This window comes from Castanea sativa, chromosome 8 (genome assembly GCF_040712315.1).
Source record: "Castanea sativa cultivar Marrone di Chiusa Pesio chromosome 8, ASM4071231v1".
Taxonomy (NCBI): domain Eukaryota; kingdom Viridiplantae; phylum Streptophyta; class Magnoliopsida; order Fagales; family Fagaceae; genus Castanea; species Castanea sativa.
Window position 1 is genome coordinate 54,695,399 of NC_134020.1, and position 20,133 is coordinate 54,715,531.

Consider the following 20,133-nt stretch of genomic DNA (forward strand, 5'->3'; position numbering starts at 1 on the left):
ATGCAAACCAAAGGGTCCATGGTTTAAGGACTGGCACACACACACACACAGAGCAATGTTCTTTCCTATTTAAATTTAAATGTTATAATATGTCTGGTGACTGATAGCAAAACTTGATTTATCATTTCAAACTCTTATTTTGACTTGTAGAATCTTGCTAATCAGTCATTGGTTGATGACGTGCTGAAAAAAAAAAATACAAATCACAAATAGAAACTATTTTCAATCTTCAATATGATATTGTTTCGTTTCAAAAACAATATCATATTAAAGATTGAAAATAGTTTCTATTTGTGATTTGTATTTTTTTTGTTTTGATAGGTGTGATTTGTATTTCTGTTTATGTTTATGATCAAAACAGTTTGTGGTTGTGATTTTTGTGGTTGTAATTTTTTTTTTTAATGATTGGATTGGATCGGGCTTCTGAATAGGCCGCAGAAGTGGCTGGACGGGGCTTGTAGGGCCCGACGGGGTGGGTCTGGGTCCCGCAAAAAAAATCTTTTTAACAATTGGGCCGGGTCTGGGGTTGCGGGTCAGGTTCGAGTATCAAAAAACCGGCCCAAACCTGACCTTTTGCCATTCCTAAAGGGAATCCAATAATGCTATATGTCTTTTCTTTTCTTTTCTCTTTTTTTTTTTTTTTGTTGTTGTGTGGATACTCTATTATAGGTCATAAAATAACAAACAAATTGAAATTTTCGTAAATGTATCACAACAAATGGATCACAAATAAGATGAGAGGAGCGGCTCCACATGGTGGTCATAGGACCACATTGACATGGTAAAAAAAATTAATTATTATATATAAATTTTAAAAAATTATGATTTTATTATCCTTAAAAAATATTTGTGAGCGCTCTAAAATTTTTTATGCTCAACATAATCAATTTTTGGACAAAATTTGGCAACTAACTTAATTGTAGACTAAAACTACAACTCCACTCAATATTTTTTTTTATTAGATATGAATTGTGAAAAAATTCACCATTGGAAATTGGATTTCATTTTCTTCTTATATCCTCCATATTTGCAAAATTTCAAGAAAGTCAAAGATCAATAGTTATGTCATTAATCAAATCTTTAAATTTTGAGTTTTTGTAGTCTAAAATTACATAAAAATTTAAGTTTATAGATCAAATAATAAATAACATCCGATTGACGTGAAATTTTATGTGTTTTAAGAACATAAAGAACATGCAATTTAATGGTTAAATTTTCAAAATATATAGTCATGTTAATTTGTTTAATGAGAATTGTAATCTTAGACTACAACTAAGTTTGTAGTCAAACTTTTTCTTTAAATTTTGGCCTCTTTAACAATATACTAGGTCCTTACAAACAAAAAGAAAACTCCCAATAAATTTTTTATCTAACTAAATTTTTGAAAGAGATGTAACTTGCAATATTGATAATGAGACTATCGTGCAAAGATTTCAAAATAAAAAAATTCCTAGAAGAAAATTGTCAAACTATGTGTATGTGTGTTTTGGTCAATATATGAAGTTCTCTTTATATTAAATTTTGGTCAATAATGACTACCCTGAAAAATATTCCTAGAGCCGCCACTGAGAGGAGAGTACAAATATATAAAATAAAAAAGGTCAAGATTTCATGGTTTTAAAAACCGAACTGGCCAGTTTGACCGGAAACCAGGCATCAATTTGGTCCGATTATGCTTAAAAATAAAAAATTACATAAAAAGTAGAGATAATCGAAAAACCAGTTGTTTAATTGAAAAAACCAAAATCCAGTATGGTTGGACTAGCTTTAGAACAGTTCAGCTAAATGTAAAAAGCACTGTGTTTTCACTCAAAAAAAAAATCAAATATTAAAAAAAAAAAAAAAACCCACATATGTTTGTAGAGAGATTGAGGTACAGATTAGAGGGTGATTTTGATAATTTTTTTAAAAATAGATTACCTTTACCTGGCTGTTTTCAACTTCAATTATTCTTGAAATTTGTAAGGGAGAGAGTGTTTGAGAGATGGAGAAGAAGAAGCAAATTCAGAATTTAAGAGAGAATAAATAGAAGGCTAAAAGAAATGGGGATTGGACTCGTTGGGATTTTTTTGCCATTTAACACGATTTTGCTAAAATTTTCATTAGTTGACAAGTTTTTGAAACTAAATTTTAAAACAGCATCTCAAGTCTCTATAACTCGAGTTTCAAGCTCTGAAACAGCTGACATGTTATTTTCAATCTACGTGCAATTTTTTATTCACACCTCTTTTGCACTAAATTGGCTGTAGAAGGTCCCCAGATTAAAGAAGTTATGGATGAAGGTTCTCTCCTATATGGAATAAAGGGAGGATTTTCTACTCAAATGCCCCTAAGGAAGTTGTGGACGCGTATGCAACCCAATTCTGCAGAGGACACGGAGTCATTCCTTTTTGCTAGAGCAGAAGAGCTTGTCATTGGAGGGCTACTAGCAGTTATCAAACCTACTGCCCCTAATGTCATGAGCAGCTCAGACACCTTTTCTGGTACAGAATTGGACCTTCTGGGATATTGCCTAATGGATATGGCCAAAGTGGTGAGTAAAAGAATTTTCAATTCTTCCTCCTTGACCCTTGTTGTGGTAATTCTGGATAAACTAAGGTGTGACTTTCAATAAGTTGAAATAGAAATGAAAAAAAAAATCAGGATTTATTACAACCATTCATCATAAACTTCAAAATTCTACAATCAACAACTTAATTTGAAATTAATTTTTTGTGTCTACCTTGCCGTCCAAATTAATAGATTATTGTACACTTATCCACCCTAAGGACATTTGCAATCTATACTCTAAAATACAAAAGTCAACAAACCCACTCAGATTTGGTGATACAGTAATTTCAACCCAAAAAAAAAAAGTCATACTTTTATACCATACTTTTTATAAACCGATTCCCAAAAAAATAGCAAATTGAATAAATAAAATTTAATTGATATTCTATCCAGAAAAAAATTATAATTGATATTTATATATTAAAAAATATACTAAAATTTATCACATTAGACCTCAAAATATAATGAGCCTACCCACCTTTTTTCATTTGTTCCAGCAACACTCTTTTTAAATTTCTTCCTCCTCTAGGTTTTTTATTTAAGGGTTCCGCTTCTAACATATTAACTTCTCAAACTTAGAGCAACCACATCAGCTCTTTTAAAAATTTCCTCTATTTTACACAAAAAATCTACCTTTTCTATTTTACACTATCACTACCTACATCAGTTCATCTATTTTAACCAACTTTTAATTAAATAATCAACTTTATCAAATATTTTATTATTTCTCTTTTAACTACCTATATACGTACCCGCCTCATTCTCTCTCTCCCATCTGAAATTGCTCTCTTTCTCTCTCTGTCTCTCTCTCTCTCTCTGTACCCATTTTCCAGACCACAGCTCCGACGAGCTCCGACCAACAATCCACCACAGCTCCGACGAGCTCCGATCCGACGATCCACCACAGCTCCGAGCCACGAGCTCCGATCTGACGATCCACCACAGCTCCGACGAGTTTCGATCCGACGATCCACCACAGCTCCGAGCCACGAGCTCCGATCCGACGATCCACCACAGCTTCGACGAGCTTCGATCCGACGATCCACCACAGCGACGAGCGACGAGCTCCGATCCGACGATCCACCACAGATCCACCATCCACACTCCGATCCGAGCTCCGATCCACCATCCACAACTCCGATCCAAGTTCCGACCCACGATCCACACTCCGATCCATCATCCACACTCCGATCCGAGCTCCGATCCACCATCCACAGCTCCGATCCGAGCTCCGACCCACGATCCACACTCCGATTCACCATCAACACTCCGTCCCGAGCTCCGATCCACCATCAACACTCTGTCCCGAGCTCCGATCCACCATCCACGATCCACGAGCTCCGTATTTGTGTATCTGTCTTTTTTTTCTTTTTTTTTTAGCAAGTGTATCTGTGTGGATTTGTTTGTGCGTGGGGATGAGCAGTTAATTGAGAGAAGAGAGAGAAAAAAACGAGCGAACGGAAAATTATTAAAAAATTGGATAACTGAGCTACAGTACCCGTGTAAATTTACAAGGTACTGTAGCAATTTGAAGGAGCCTCTAAAATATACACAGTTATGCATGAGCTGATGTGGGTTGTTTTTTATCAAAAATGTGTAAATTTGAGCATTTTTTTTATTATACATACTTATACAAGAGCTGATGTGGTTGCTCTTACAAATACATTTTGGATAGAATCACATGTCGAAAAATGATATGAAAATTTGTGTGTGTGACATTACTTAAAAAAATAATAATGAATAAAGAAAGAGTCCACCACCTTAAATCAATCAGTAACTATGTATCCTACAAATTTTATTTGACCTACCCATATAGTACTTTGCAAGGTTGTCAAAATCGGGATCCTACGTAGGATCGTGGGACGTAGGTAGGATCGGAGATGGTAGGATCGGATCGTGGATCGTAAGATCCTACTGATTTTCATATTTTAAGCAAAAAACCTATTGATAGTGACTTTGTATATTATATAATCACTTAAAATATGAATCCATCCATTTAAAAAAAAAATTGTATCATAAAATGTAATTTACACGCACTATATCGTTCTTATGTCATTCTAACGAAGCAAAATATATTTAACTTTTGACATAATGTATCTAAAAAGTTCAATACATGTTTAATTAGCAACTAAGTACCAAAATATTATCTACACATATGGAAAATGTTTTCCAAATTCTAAGTTCCAAATCCAAAATAAGTTAGGCTAGTTAGCATATAAAAACTAGCTAACTACAATTTTACAATATGTAATCCAAAAGAGAATTTTCAATCTAAGGTAAACTAGCTAATTAAATAATGAAGATCCTATTTCATAATTTTTCAAATTTTACTTAATTTAGTTTAAAAAAATAGAAAAATAAAAACCTTAAAAGTTTTGTCAAAATCATATACACAACACAACAATATGGAATCAAGCTATCAAAGTACAAATAAATGATAAACTACTAATACTAACTACCAAAGCAAATTACCAAAAAGCTTAAAGGCAGCGATGGCTTATGGCAACATCATTGAGAGGGTTGAGAGGTGCTGGGTTTTTGACAGAGGAGTGAGGAGGTGTAGGATTAAGGTGCTGGGTTTTTTATTGGGTTTTTTTTTTTTTTTTAAACGTTAAAGTTAAGTTAAGAAAGCTTAAAGGCAGTGATAGCTCACCATTAACAGGGTTGAGAGGTGCTGGGTTTTTGACAGAGGGCTGAGGAGGCGCGGGACAGAGGTGCGTGCTGGAGCTTTGTGTTTCTAAATAGTTTAGGTTTTGTTTTTGAAAACTTTAAACTTATACCATAGGTTTTTTTTTGAGATTTTATGTTGACATAAGAGCAAATTTGGGACTTCAATTCATTATTGGGCTTCTAAAACCCGTTGGGCTTGTGGGTTTAGGTTTACCCAAATGAATCCCACTTAAAAAAAAAAAAAAAAAATTCAAGCCAAATGGTAGGATCGGTAGGATCCCATACGATCCTACGATCCTATACGATCCTAACATTTTTGCGATCCTGCTACGATTTTAAACTTTTTGCTGAGGTGGGATCGTAAAATCGTGCGATTTTACGATCTGGATCGCGATTTTGACAACCATGGTACTTTGAATCTTTGATGCGGCAAGTCCAGTCCAATATTGGTCCATTTTGGTCAATTCCACTTCAGTCCGTTTTTGTCTGTTCCGTCCATTTTGGTTAATTACGGTCCACCTCGATTCATTTGGTCCATTTGATCTATTTAGTCCACATCAGTCATTCTTTGGAAAGAGAGATTGGTGTAAAAAAGGGAGCTAATTCATTTATTATTTCAAATTCTCAGCATAATGTTGATAAATTCTTGATAAAATGATATTTTTCTTATGTTATTAAAGTCTTGTATTTTTATTTTTTTTGGTAATATAAGTAATAGATTTACTTATATTTGCTTCCTCTTTAGACCATTCAAAACATATAGAGGATGAAACGTTTGTAAGGAGCACTAGAAATAATTTTATCCCTAGTTGTGATGAATGGCAAAGAATGGTTTAGCAATACCAGATTTAGTGGCAAACAAAAGTTGAATAGGAATGAGTACATTTTCGAAGTATTTTTACCTTCCAATAATTTTTGGTTGGAGCTTCCCTCATTTTATCAAATATAATGGTGTGAATCGAGCTTTAATCTATATATATCTAAAAGTTTAAGCATAGTATTTATTGTTGTTACGTTTCTGTGTGAAAAGAGGAGCTAATTCATTTATTATTTCAAATTCTCAGCATAATGTTGGTAAATTCTTGATAAAATGATATTTTTCTTACGTTATTAAAGTCTTGTTTTTTTTTTTTTGGTAATATAAGAAATAGATTTACTTATATTTGCTTCCTCTTTAGACCATTCAAAACATATAGAGGATGAAACGTTTGTAAGGAGCACTAGAAATAATTCTATCCCTAGTTGTGATGAATGGCAAAGAATGGTTCAGCAGACCAAATTTAGTGGCAAACAAAAGTTGAATAGGAATGAGTACATTTCTGAAGTATTTTTACCTTCCAATAATTTTTTGTTGGAGCTTCCCTCCTTTTATCGAATATAATGGTGTGAATCGAGCTTTAATTTATATATATCTAAAAGCTAAAGCGTAGTATTTATTGTTGTTGCGCTCCTGTTGAGCCACATCAGCAGCCACATCATCCACCAATTTCCAACTTTCTCTCTCTTCTTCTTTTTTTTAACTCTTTTTTTTTTCTCTTATTAATTTCCCAACTTAATGTTATACTTTCACCAACTTTTCCCCTCCCTTTTATCTTTTCATCTCCCCACTACTGTCTGTCTTAATATCACTTTTCCTCAATCTCTTTATCTTTCTTTATTTTTGGCTTTTCTTATTCCCTCTATTACTATAAATTTACAATTCTCAATTTCATTCCATACATAGTTTTCCCACAAACATAAGGTTATTTCTCTCTCTCAAATTTTTTTTATTTAAATTTTTTGTCATTTTTTTAAATATTTTTTTTGCATCTCTACTTTAAGTTGATAAGTTTTGTAATTACTTGAATCTCTACTTTCGGTTGATGTGATTAAGTTATATTTTTAAGTTGTTATCTTTTTTCTTCTTTTTGATTCCACAAATATTATCCTATTGCATTATATATAAAGATAGTATATAAAAATATAATGCTATTTTATTACATAACATAACATGACTTGGATAATTTGGTGTTTTTACAATTTTTTTTATTTTTACTTTTTTTTTCTTCTCATATTATTTTCTATAAATTTCTTTTTATTCTCTCTCTCTCTCTCTCTTTCTCTCTCTCTTCAGTCTACTTCAATCCAATTCAATGAAGTCCATTTAGTCTACTTCGGTCAATTTAGTCCAATTGGGTTTATTTGATCCAATTCGGGCCATTCAATCCCATTCAGTCTACTTTGGTCAATTTGGTCATATTTAGTCCATTTGGTCCAATCCAGTCCATAGTCCATACAGTCCATTCAGTCCACTTCGATCTATTCAGTCCAATTTGATCCATATGGTCAACCTAGGTCCATTCGGTCCAATTTGGCCAATTAGGTCAGTTAGGTCTATTAGGTCCAATTTGGTTCATAAAATCCACTTAAGTCTATTCGGTCCAATTTGGTGCATTTTGTCCATTTAGGTTTATTCAGTCCCATATAGTCCATTCGGTCCACCTAGGTCTATTCAGTCCAATTTGACCAATTTGGTTCAGTTAGGTCTATTTTGTCCAATTTGGTCCATGACTCCATACAGTCCACTTGGACAATTCGGTCCAGTTCGGTCTACTTTGTTCAAGTCGGTCCTGTTCGGTCCAATCCAGTCCATTATGTCCACTTCGATCTATACAGTCTAATTTGGTCCACCAAGCTCTATTCGGTCCAATTTGGCCAATTCGGTCTAAGTAGATCTATTCGGTCTATTCGGTTCATTTTGGTCCATAAGGTCTTCTTAGATCTATTCGGTCCAATTTGGTCAATTTAGTCTAGTTACTGTAGACACCCCATTTTACAACTTGCATTTAACCAACCGGTAGATCTTCAGATTTGTGATACAAAACAAATCTTGATACTCTAACGATCATAATAGTATGTCATGGGTTTTGATCGGACCACCTGATCAAAAGTTATCATACAATCAATTTTCAATGATTATAGCTCACTTACATGATGAGCCAAATCACGTCTTATCTTAAACACTTAATTTTGATTGGTTCCAACAAGAATTAATTTAAAATTAATTAAGTGTGAATTTTGATTGGATTTCATTTTATTTATTATTATTATTTTTTAAATAAAAAATATTTTCCATTATGGCATCTTATCTGCTCTTTTGAAACAAAAATTTGGAGAGAGAAAGATATGATCCATGAAAAATTATTATAAATAAAAACAAAATGCTCAAAAACCGTTATTATCTTCAACATGAATCGCAGTTTTGGCTTGAAAAACGTTGAAATTTGATTTTCTCTATTTCTGGAAAAGTTGTAGAGAACTAAATTTCCTTTCAAAAAAAACCAACCCCGAATCAATTGGAATTTTGAGAAGAAAGTTATGGCTAAAATACAAAACAGGTGCAGAAGATAACACAGATTCAGCATTATCTTCAATTTCAAATGAGGATCAACACCCAATCTGATCAAGCTTATCTAATAGGCTTATTCCCTCCGTTAGCTTCAGAAGAAAGTTTTTGAAAAACAAGTTGGATAGGAAAACAGATACATACTTTGAAAATTTTCAAAAAATAGAAAAACGCTAAAAAAACGTTACTATTTTCAACGGCAACTTAAATCGCATTTTTAGCCTGGAAAACGTTGAAATTTGGTTTTCTCTATTTCTGGAAAAGTTGTAGATAATTGAATTCCCTTTCAGAAAACACTAATTTTGAATCAATTGGAAATTTGAGAAGAAAGTTAGAGTCAAAATACAAAATATGTGCAAAAGATAACACACGTTCAACATCATCTTCAACTTCCTTTCAAAATTCAAACGGGGATCAACTCCATTTCCGTTCCAGCTCATTTAAACAGGTTTATCTCCTAAATTAGTTTTAGAAGAAAGCTAATAACTTAGCTTTAAAGCTAAGCCATCCATTCCCTTATATATATAGAAGACCTCTTCCATTTTTTGGACCCCGAATTCCCTTTGGAGAGCTAGTGAAAAAGCAAAAAAGAAAAGTTGTTGTGCAACCATTGTTTTTACTTTGGTTGTAGTTGAGTACTTTCTTGCTTTCTCCCTTGCCCTTTAAGTGATCACTTCTCCCTTTTAATTTATTCTCTATGCTGGTAAGTAGTTAATTATGTTCTTAACTTTCCACACATGCTTGAATAAATGCTTAACAAGTCATTATTTGTTTCTTTCATGATATGCTTGGATGAACATACCTATATGTCTCATTGATATTCCTTTTAAATGCTTAGATGAACACTTCTAGGCTAATACACAAATTTTCTCTTGAATGCTTAGATGAACACTTCTAGACTAAAATACAACTTTCTCTTGAATACTTGGATGAACATGTCTAGGTAGTTGTTTCACTTTGTTAAATGCTTGAACAAACATGTCTAAGTATTTTGATTTCTCTAGATGAACATGTCTAAGGGATTTTCCTTTACTTTTTTTCATAATTGCTTGGATGATCAAATATGTTTAAATGTTTAAATGTTTTATCTTTTTTTTTTTTCTCTTTGCAATTATGTTGATGACAAATAACATGACAATTTTGTTTTTTTCTTCACATGCTTAGATGAACATATCTAGGCTAGGAGTTCTTTGTTTACATTGATTTCTTGGATGAACATGCCATTACCTTCATGCTTTCTTTACATTAAAATTGTTATCTAACAAATTTCAATTTTTTTTTTTTGTTTCTTTTTATGTCAGATTCCCCTAACACATATTTGCTTATAATTCTTGCAAATTAACATGTTTGTGTGTTTGTATGACATATTGTTTGTATTTGTTTGACATGACATGGTGTTGGGAGCGAGATGGGTGCTTAATCCCTTCCCATCTTGTAAATTAGCCTCCGAACCAAGATCAAGGGTTCTAGACAATGCTATTGTATATGCAATTTCACATTTTTTAGAATGTAACTAGAAAATAAAGCAATGTAATTTATTTTTCTTAGATCGTATCTAGGACAAAAAGCATTGTAAATTTTTGTTACACAATTGATATAAATTGTCATATATATTAATACAACAGAAGCATTTTTTTATATTGAAGGTTTTCTTATTTTTCCATTTAAATTAAATAAGTGGCAACTCCATGTAAAACCCTTAATCTAGGGGGAGTACATTTTACAATGAATTCGACATTTTGGGCATCATGATCCCACCCATTTGTGCGGGTTAGACCCAGTTTGAGAAAAAATTGGCGAGCCGGGGTTGCGGTCACTCACAGTTACACACACATATATTTGTTTATTTATTTATATTATTATTTTTTGTTTGGATGTATAATCAACTTCATGCAATTCATTTAGAAGTAATGATACTAAAATAAATGAGTAATTGCCATAAACATTAGGTTTGTATATTCATAACTTTAATGTTTAAAAAGACATTCACTTAAATTTAGCCGGACCGAAGTGGACTAAAATGCTATGTTAATGTGGCTCAACAAAAGTGTAGCAATAATAAATTATATACTTAAGATTTTAAATATTACAAGTTTGAGATATATATATATATATATACACACACACACATGGATTTTGAATAGGTACTCTCAACCTAAGCATGTCTTTTCCCTGTATGCAAGTGTACAAAAATGGACCGAAGTGGACTAAAATGAATCGAAGTGGTCTAAATGGACCAAAGTAAACACAAATGGACCAAATGGAACAAAGTGGACTGAATGGAAACATGGAGGACTGAATAGGACCAAAGTAAACTGAATAGGATAGAGTGGACCAAACTGCTTTACGAGTACTCCTTCAGTCCTTCTAATGCAAATCTTAGGTATAAAGAACACATTAAGGGACTATGCAAGGTAAGAGACTTTAGCTGGTGATTCAATATTTCCATTCTCTTAGAGCTGAAATGTCGATTTCTTTCAATCAATTCCTTCAATTCCTTAGGGGTGGTGAAATAAGCAGGCATATTGCCAAATAATTTTTGCAATATGCTTCCACTTTTGCTTCATTAAATAATCGTTGCAATTAAAAACCATGATCTATGCCACATGGAAATATTTCATGAACCAGTATTTCACTATCCACCTAGATTAGTCACTGAAAAATGGAAACTCAGTTACACCCGTGTTCTATAATTGTAGTTATTTGGCTTCTTTCTTTTCTTTTTTTTCTTTCCTTTTTGATACAAGATAGAATTTGTGACATTTAGCTTTAAATTTGTGACATTTGCAATGCTACCTAATTCTAAACAATAGAATTTTAAATAAACTTTCTAGTTTCGGATTAATTTGCAATATCCTTCATCATCCAAAAATCAGTGTATTAAATTAGGGGTAGATTATTGCCAAATTAAGATGTTGATCGTAGAATTCTGTGGTTTAGAGTGTGCGTTGCAAATGCATTTATAATTTAGGAAAGATAAATATACACTATTTATTATTTTACATACTAATTTGGATGGCAAATTGGAAATTATAAATTAATTTGTAATTAGGGTGTTGGTCAAAAATCTTGAAGTCTCATATGAATGATTGTAATTAACCCTTTTTCTGTTTCTTATTTCAAATTAGTTATACCCCCTGGTTAGAATTTCTAATCGAAGGGTTAATTACAATCATTTCCAACTTTTTGCACCCTAATAAATAATAGAATTTTAAACTAACTCTATATAGATATAAAATTTTTCACAAGTCGTTCATTATATATATATATATATATATATATATATATATATATATGTTAGTAGTGAATTAAGTGCAAGTGATGTTGCTTCAAATCATAACAAGTCAGGCAATTGTTTACTTACCACTTTGACCATGTCCATTAGGCAAGATCCTAGAAGGTCTAGCTCTTTACCAATAAATGTGTACAATTCCAGGTGTGAAAAGTGCCAATAGACCTCCAACCACAAGTTCTTGTGCTCTAGCAAATAGGAAGGACTCCATGTCCTTGGCAAATTGAGTTGCAAAGGCCTCCACCACTTCCTTTTGCGCATCTATGTAGAAAATCCTCCCTTTATTCCAAGTAGGAGACCCTTCATCCAAAGAAAGGTGTTTCTTTTGGTGGAGCTTTGAGCTCAACCACTTATGCAGAGTTGGTTCGAGCTAGACAACAAACTGTTGGGCTGTGGACAAGTCAGAAGTGAATTTTTGCTACATCGGTTTCTAGGCTTTGCCAACCGCAGAGGGCTTGAATCTCCCTAAAGAGAGCGAGATTTTCGTGCCTTAGTTCGACGTTGTTTGTTTATATTTTTATTTTTATTGTAATTAAAATATCATTTTATTGGTAATTTCTCCAACAATTTTAAGGAGATTCAAAATGGAGCCAACAACTGAGAAGCCAAATGACAATGTCAGAGATCTGAACAAGCCCTTCCGTTTTAAGAGAGCCCATTTCAAGAGATGGAAAGCCAAGGTCCTTTTCTATCTAAGCCTTCTTAAGGTAGCCTACGTCCTCATTGAGAAGAATCCAAACAAGGTTTCTACTGACGACATGACCGAAGATGAACTCTATAATCATCAAAAAAAAAAAAAGTATGAACAAGATGAGTATAAATGCCGTCATTATCTTTTAAATTGTCTTGCAGATCATTTCTATGATTATTATAATACTACATACACTTTTGCAAAGAAAATTTGGAAAGCTTTACAAAGCAAATATGACACCGAAGAGGCTAGTGCAAAGAAATACGCAGCTAGTTGTTTCTTTCGCTATCAAATGGTGGATACCAAATCTGTTGTGGAACAGGTTCGAGACTTTCAAATGATCAAGGAAAAAGTTAGATCCGAAGGCATAAAGATTGAGGACAACCATATTGTGGCTGGTATCATCGACAAGCTACCACCATCATGGAAAGAGTTTCAAAAATCAATGCAACATAAGCAAAAGGAGACGTCCCTAGAATCCTTGATCACTCGCATCCGCGTAGAGAAGGAAGCTAGAGGACAAGATGCACTTCTAACGCAAGAGGGTAATGGACATTCTACCACCAAGGTAATTTTAACTTCTACAAGCAATAATCAACCCAAAGATCATTTTCCTAAAAATGCACAATTGAGACCAAGAAAGAAAAATTATGGTAGACCTCACAATAGGGGCAACCCTAGTCAAAGGAATAAGAACCAAGGACCCCCCTCAAAATAACCAACAAGTTAATGCATATTTTATTTATGGCAAGAGTGGGCATATTGCTCAATTTTGGATATTTCGAAAACTTGGGTCTATCCCACAAGCTAATGTTAACGAAGAGCCTTTAGTGGCTATGATTGTAGACATTTACATGATCCAATATGTTGAAGGGTGGTGGACAGACTCTGGGGCCAATAGGCATGTCTGCTATGATGAAAATTAGTTCAAAATATACACTCCTTTTGAAGAAGAAAAAACAATTATGCTTGGTGACTCTAGTAAAACCAAGATACTTGGGAGTGGTGAGGTTGAGTTAAAATTTACCTCTGGATGTGTGCTTACTTTGAAAGATGTGCTATACACATCGTCCATGAGGAAAAATATAATGTCAAGCTATTTGCTGAATAAGGCTGGCTTCAAACTGATAGGCCAAGAATGTATTGACCTCTTATGATAAATTGATTGATTAATTAGCCAAGTTAATTAATTAATCCAATTAACATGCAAAACGCGTGGTAGCATAAACAAATCACCAACTAAGTTAATATGTAGCAGAAAATAAAGTTAACAAGGAGATTTGTTTACGAATGGGGAAAATCTCCAAGGCAAAAACCCCACTGAGTGATTTTAAGGTCACTATTCCTGAGAATCCACTATTATCACAACAAGCGGTTACAAATAAATAAATCCTAGTACCTTATACCAACCTACAATTGAACCCTTACCCCAATACACGGCTCTTAGTCCGTGACTAACCAATAGATGCGCGGATCCCAGTACGTGACTTAATCATTGTCAGGGGCGAAAAAGTTTCCTTTCCGACAAATGAGATTTATGTTGGGTCAGGGGCCTAAACCGAAACTTGACAATGGGTTTAATGCACGGCCCAAAGGCTATCGACGAAGATCCAAACAATTCACTGTATCTTTATGCCTTAAGCCTTGATTTGGACTTACAAGAATGACCGATAAACAATCCCTACAGTAGACACATCAGTGTGGTTAAAAAGCATACTATAAGAAGTAGCCCAGCAGTGAAGGTTTCTGCAGAAAATAACCCAGCTGTATAGTGCTTCTGCAAAAAATAACCTAGTTGTAAAGTGCTTCTGCAAAAAATGACCTAGTCGTAATATGTTTTTGCAGAAAAGGGTAACCCAGCTGTAAAGTGCTTCTGCAGAAAATGACCCAGCTGTAATATGTTTATGCAGAAAAAGGTAAACCAGCTGTAAAGTGCTTCTACAGAAAATGACCCAGCCATAATATGCTTCTGCAGAAAAGGGTAACTCAGCAGTAAAGTACAGCGAAATAAACTTTAAGTATTTTACAGATTAAGGGAAACATCCATATTCAGAATCATCATCCGTTAGCTCTAGAGAAGAGTCTTCTAATACAATAATATGAGGGAAAAATTCTATGGTAACAGTTACATCATAACCATCAATAGTAAACGAATAAGTAAATATCATGGGTTCCATAATAACAAATAATGAGGAAAACTTAGTGTGAGATGAAGGGAGAGAGAGAGAGAGAGATCCCAGCTAGTGCAACAAGACCATTATGGTGCCAAGGCATGCTCATGGATGTAGTATATATGATGAGTGGAGAAAGCCATTTTGTGAGTAGTATGAGTAATGAGTAAGAGTATGTAGCAGGGCTGCTAGGAATTTCTGTAGGGGAGGAGCTGTATGTTTTTTAGTAGAGGTATGAGAGGTGTTTTTGAGCTAAAAGTTAAGGAACTCAGTTTCTATGCTTGAAACTGAGAGTTTTATGACTTAGAACTTTGCTGGAGTTTAGAGGAAGCTGAAACAGAAGGATTTAGTGAGAGTTTTTCTCTATGAGTATATTTCTTGGTATGTTCTTGTTCCCCCCCTGAGGCGTTAATGGAGAGTTCCATTTATAGTTAAGTTTTAGGGGGTAATTAGCAAATAACTTTTGCTAAATCTTTCCCAATCTTCAGAAAATCCTTAGAGATTCGTTCTTAGGATTTTAGCTAAGAGTGGTAAGCTTAACTTTTGGAAGATTCTTGCTGTTTTGGGTAATAACAGTTGGGATTTTGACTTAGCATTAATGCTGATTGGGCTTGGCTAATGGGATTAGAGCATGCATTAGGCTAATGATCTTGGTTGTGCTGCTACTAGATTTAGAGCTCCCTAAGGCAGGTTGTATCACCCCAAGCCAGGTGTCAACCTTGGAGCCTTTGTTGGGAACTCTGTTGGGATCCCCTTGATGCCCTCCAAACCACATTTCCCTAAGTTTCCCTATTAGGGGTTCATGTGCTTGGTCCATGAACCAGAAAATACACATTTTTAGCATGAAAAAAAAGCTGATTTCAGCTTGCTTTAGGAACTTTAATGGCCTGGTCATGGTTGCCTTTGATGTTTGACCGAATGGGTTGGAGGAGAAAGAAGAGATGGCTGGCTGAAGTCCTTCACCTTTCTATCAAGTCCTTCAGCTTTATGTCAAGTCAGTTTCAGCTTTATGTCACATGAGAAATGATGATATTTCAGCTTGTGGAGGAAGGGTTCAACCTCTGATGGACACGTGTCCTATTCTGACCCGATTAGACAAGCTGAAACCTAATGGCAGTGGGCTCCAGCTGTTGAGTTGTGCTGAGTTTTGGCTGATTAGCTCACGTGAGCTTCAGCTACTGGGATTTGAATATGGGCTGGGCTGGTCCAGCTGGGCCTTATATTTGAGCTTCCTTGGGCTTGATTATCCCTACAAGATTAAGAGTTTTGCCATGGATGATATACATGGGCTTTTATAAATTTTGTAAGAGAAATATCTCTTGAAGGATGAGTATATATATTTCCCATGAGTAAGGGATTTAGTATATGTGTTAAGACAATTTTTGAGTCTTGTAAATATGTGCCAAATTAGTATTTGGGTTTTTGTAAAATAGTTGAAATAGTTGCCAAAATAATATTGGGCTTCATGAAATAGTTGGCAAGTAATATTTGGGCTTTTGGAAATAGTTGAAATAGTTGCCAAAATAATCTTTGGGCTTTTAGAAATAGTTGCCAAATAATATTTGGGCTTTTAGAAATATTTGAAATAGTTGCCAAAATAATATTGGGCTTCATGAAAGAGTTGCCAAATAATATTTGGACTTTTAGAAATAATTGAAATAGTTGCCAAAACAATATTTGGGTTTTTAGAAATAGTTGCCAAATTAATATTTGGGTTTTTGTAAAATAGTGCCAAATTAATATTTGGGCTTTGCTAAAATAGTGCCAAATTAATATTTGAGCTTTTGTAAAGTAGTGCCAAATTAATATTTGGGCTTTGTTAAAATAGTGTCAAATTAGTATTTGAGCTTTTGTAAAATAGTGTCAAATTAGTATTTGAGCTTTTGTAAAATAGTGCGAAATTAGTATTTGGACTTTTGTAAAATAGTGTCAAATTAGTATTTGAGCTTTTGCTAAAATAGTGCCAAATTAGTATATAGGATTTTGTAAAATAATGCCAAATTAGTATTTGAGCTTTTGTAAAATAGTTTGAGATTTTCGTAAAAATATTGCCGTGTAGCAACAGGCTTAGAGAAGATGCCGTGTAGCAACGAACTTAGAGGTGTCATGTAGCAACGGGTTAGAGGTGCCGTGTAGCAACGGGCTTAGTAAGGTACCGTGTAGCAATGGGCTTAGAGGTGACGTGTAGCAATGGGCTTAGAGGTGACGTGTAGCAATGGGCTTAGAGGTGCCGTGTAGCAACAGTCTTAGACGAGCCGTGTAGCAATGGGCTTAGTAAGGAGCCGTGTAACAACGGGCTTAGTAAGGTGCCGTGTAGCAACGGGCTTAGAGGTGCAATGTAGCAACGAGCTTAAAAAGGTGTTGTGTAGCAACGGGCTTAGTAAGGTGCCGTGTAGCAACGAGTTTAAAGGTGTCATGTAGCAACAGGCTTAGTAAAGAGTTTTGTTGGGCTTTTTGGGTCTTGCCCACAAGTTAAATGATTTTGGGCTTTTTGTGGAGGAAGTATAGTTTTGTGGCCCAACGTTGGTAGCAAGGTGATGGGCATTTTTTGTGAAAACTCAAGTTGGATAATATGTGGAATATAATGGGTAATATTTATGAGAGGGCCTAAGATAATTTGTGGGGCTTATATATATAGAGGGAATATTTGTGGGAGCCCAATAGCATGGAGAATATTTGAGTATTATGTGGGAGATATTTATGTGGGCTTCAAGATAATTCTTGGGCTTGTATGGGCTAAAGAAATTAGGGCCCGAAAATTTATACCTCAACAATCATCAACTTGAGAAAAATGTTAGCTGTAAAGTTCTTTAGTTCATCAACACGATGAAGATCACGAAACTCCTTAGTCACAAAACCCAACGGCGTACAAACACAGTAGCTTCTTCAAGAGAAAGATGAACTAGGGCAAATTCAATCTCTGATCACAATTTGCATAAACAACACTTTGCTTCACACTTGTGCAACTGTGCAATCTTTAACAGCCCTTAAAATAATCCTCATATATGTTTAGAGTTGTGAGAAAAGAAAGCTTAAACATGTACACACGAATTGGAATGAAATCAGAACTAAAAATCGAGTAGCTATCGAGCATCGAGCTAAACTGTCTTTTAAACCTCGATAGATGTTACCTGTCGAGCTAGCTATCGAGTTTTAAAATCCAGCACTTCTTCACTTGTTTCTTAGACAGATTTGTATGGCTTTAACACTTGAACTTGAAACATTGTTCCTTAAAGTATTAAACATCTTGTATCTACCAAATTACAAGTAAAGTGCGTTTTGTCAAAGAATTAACCAATTCTAAATGACATATGTCCTAACAATCTCCCCATTTGGCAATCCGTGACAAAACCACAATAAACAAATGAACATATGAGAGAAGTCATAAATCACTAAACTCATACTCACTTGTTGAATACAATAAAATCTATCCTAATACAAACTCTTGAAAAACTTTGTAAGAAAAGAGTTCATGGCAAGAAGACTTTGACAACCTATATTTCTAAAGCACTTTAAACAAAACTCATCACTGCATGTTAGTGTGAAATAGAAATAAAAGATTGCATACAAGTAATAAAAAGCACGTGCATAAAGAGAGAAAAGAAACAACACATGAAGAGATAGGTGAAAATGTAATAACAACCTCAATATATATATATATATATCAATAATGAGTACAAGGTTTGCTATCATAATGTAAAAAACAATGTATCTATAAAAGTTAGAAAAGAAAAAAAAATACATAAGTCCTCACTGCATCCCTCAACAAGTATAGACACTCCTCCTAACAAAAATCTTCTGTACTAACTCTCCCCCTAAGTACATGACTACTCTCATAACCAAAACTACTCCCCTTTTTGTCACAAATGACAAAGGGCAAGTAACTCAAGCAGTCATCGCATCATCACTAGAAGAGCTAGCACCATCATCCTCATCACCATTAGAGCCACCATCGTCGTCCTCATCCTTAGAAGACTCTAGAGAAGGAGTAGAAGACTTAACGAAGCCACCAAGGCGAGCCTGTTGTCGTGCAATACGACCGACACGGGTGTTCACCTAACACAACTTATCGCTAAGAATGTCAAGGCGAGCATCCATGCGCTGAAGCTCTGCCATAATCGCCTCTAGAGTCACACCATCTACTAAAAAAAGGAGCGGATGTGGATGGAGCTGAAGAAGCTGAAGGGGTCGTTGTCTCAGTCCGTGGCCGCTTTAGTCGAGCTGGACCTCACTCCGTCTGACAATAGCCACATCAATGGCACACATGACAAGAAAATGATCTGATATAGGAAAGGAGACAGAAAAATGGTGAAGGATCCTCGTGATAGCTGAAGGAAAGATAAGCTTATCACGAGTCATTGTATCCCTATATACATCTATGAGGGAGAGAATGAAGTGAGAAGAGAAGTCTATAGTAAGATGCTTTAGGAGGGATAACAAAAATCAAGCACGGGACTCAATGATAGAGTTATAGCGAGACAAAGGATGGAGAATGAATGTTATCACCATGTTAAGAAATCTCGGACCTTTAGCAAAGGCCGAGCAACGGGTGTTTTGACGATCACCCCAAACAGAAGTAGTCTCTCAAAACAAAGACATGAGCTCGTCTTTGGACACAATCCCAAGAAAATCACAACCGGTGTAGTTAGGATGCGCTACCCTTGGGACGCGGAGCACCTCAGATACAAAATCCGGAGTGACCACTATGCACGTATCTTGAACGCGAGTGACAAAAAGAGTTACTAAATAATCAAATCCGTGCATGATCACAGAAGAAAAAGTGACTGGGATATCACACAGTGACTTCCATCCCCTACTGTGATGACAGTGGAAAAGTCAGTATCGAAAATATTCGATAAGATGACTTGGCATTTCGAATGAATGCCTTGTCGAGAAAAGTTCTCCGAGAAGTCCTTACGGGCTTTCTCATCACGAAACCAAAGATGAGAAGGAGTAGAATCAGAGGAAGATGCCCCAGAATGAAGAGGATTTCGGGATGGAGTGGATTTACGCTTAGGTGCAATGATGCAAACTAAAAGAAAGAGAGAGAGGGAGACAAGCAGAAAAACACCAAACAATTTAATATCAATGTGATAGAAAATAGAAGGTACGTATGCATGAAAAATGCATGAGCATGCGACATGCAACAATAAAAGCATCATGGGCTCAGCCCAATCCAATCCTACCAGTACACAATATTTTAACATAGTAATCACACATCTAAAATGCAGGAACATTGTTAAAAATGTAGACGTGATGCAATGCATGAACATTTAGGATCATTTACACAAAACCCATCCCAAAATGTTGCAAAAACCTCATCAATTTTGAAAAACCCCCAAAAAAATTTCAAAAACCCAAAAACCTAGGTCTA

The 20,133-nt window shown here is 34.8% G+C and overlaps 1 protein-coding gene across 1 annotated transcript; it reads left to right on the forward strand.

Annotated features, from left to right (window-relative positions):
• The first annotated feature begins 12,481 nt into the window (after positions 1-12,481).
• LOC142606568 (uncharacterized) lies at positions 12,482-13,514 on the forward strand. The gene is made up of 2 exons (XM_075777885.1): positions 12,482-13,156; positions 13,341-13,514. The coding sequence occupies exons 1-2, from the start codon at positions 12,482-12,484 to the stop codon at positions 13,512-13,514; spliced, it is 849 nt and encodes a 282-aa protein (XP_075634000.1).
• The last annotated feature ends 6,619 nt before the right edge of the window (positions 13,515-20,133 follow it).

What these genes read in the sequence shown, in the direction of transcription:
- LOC142606568 (XM_075777885.1), top strand. Translation starts at nt 12,482, where the DNA reads ATGGAGCCAACAACTGAGAAGCCAAATGACAATGTCAGAGATCTGAAC. An exon ending in ATGGACATTCTACCACCAAG is followed by an intron (nt 13,157 to 13,340) that starts GTAATTTTAACT and finishes ATTTATGGCAAG; the next exon opens with AGTGGGCATATTGCTCAATT.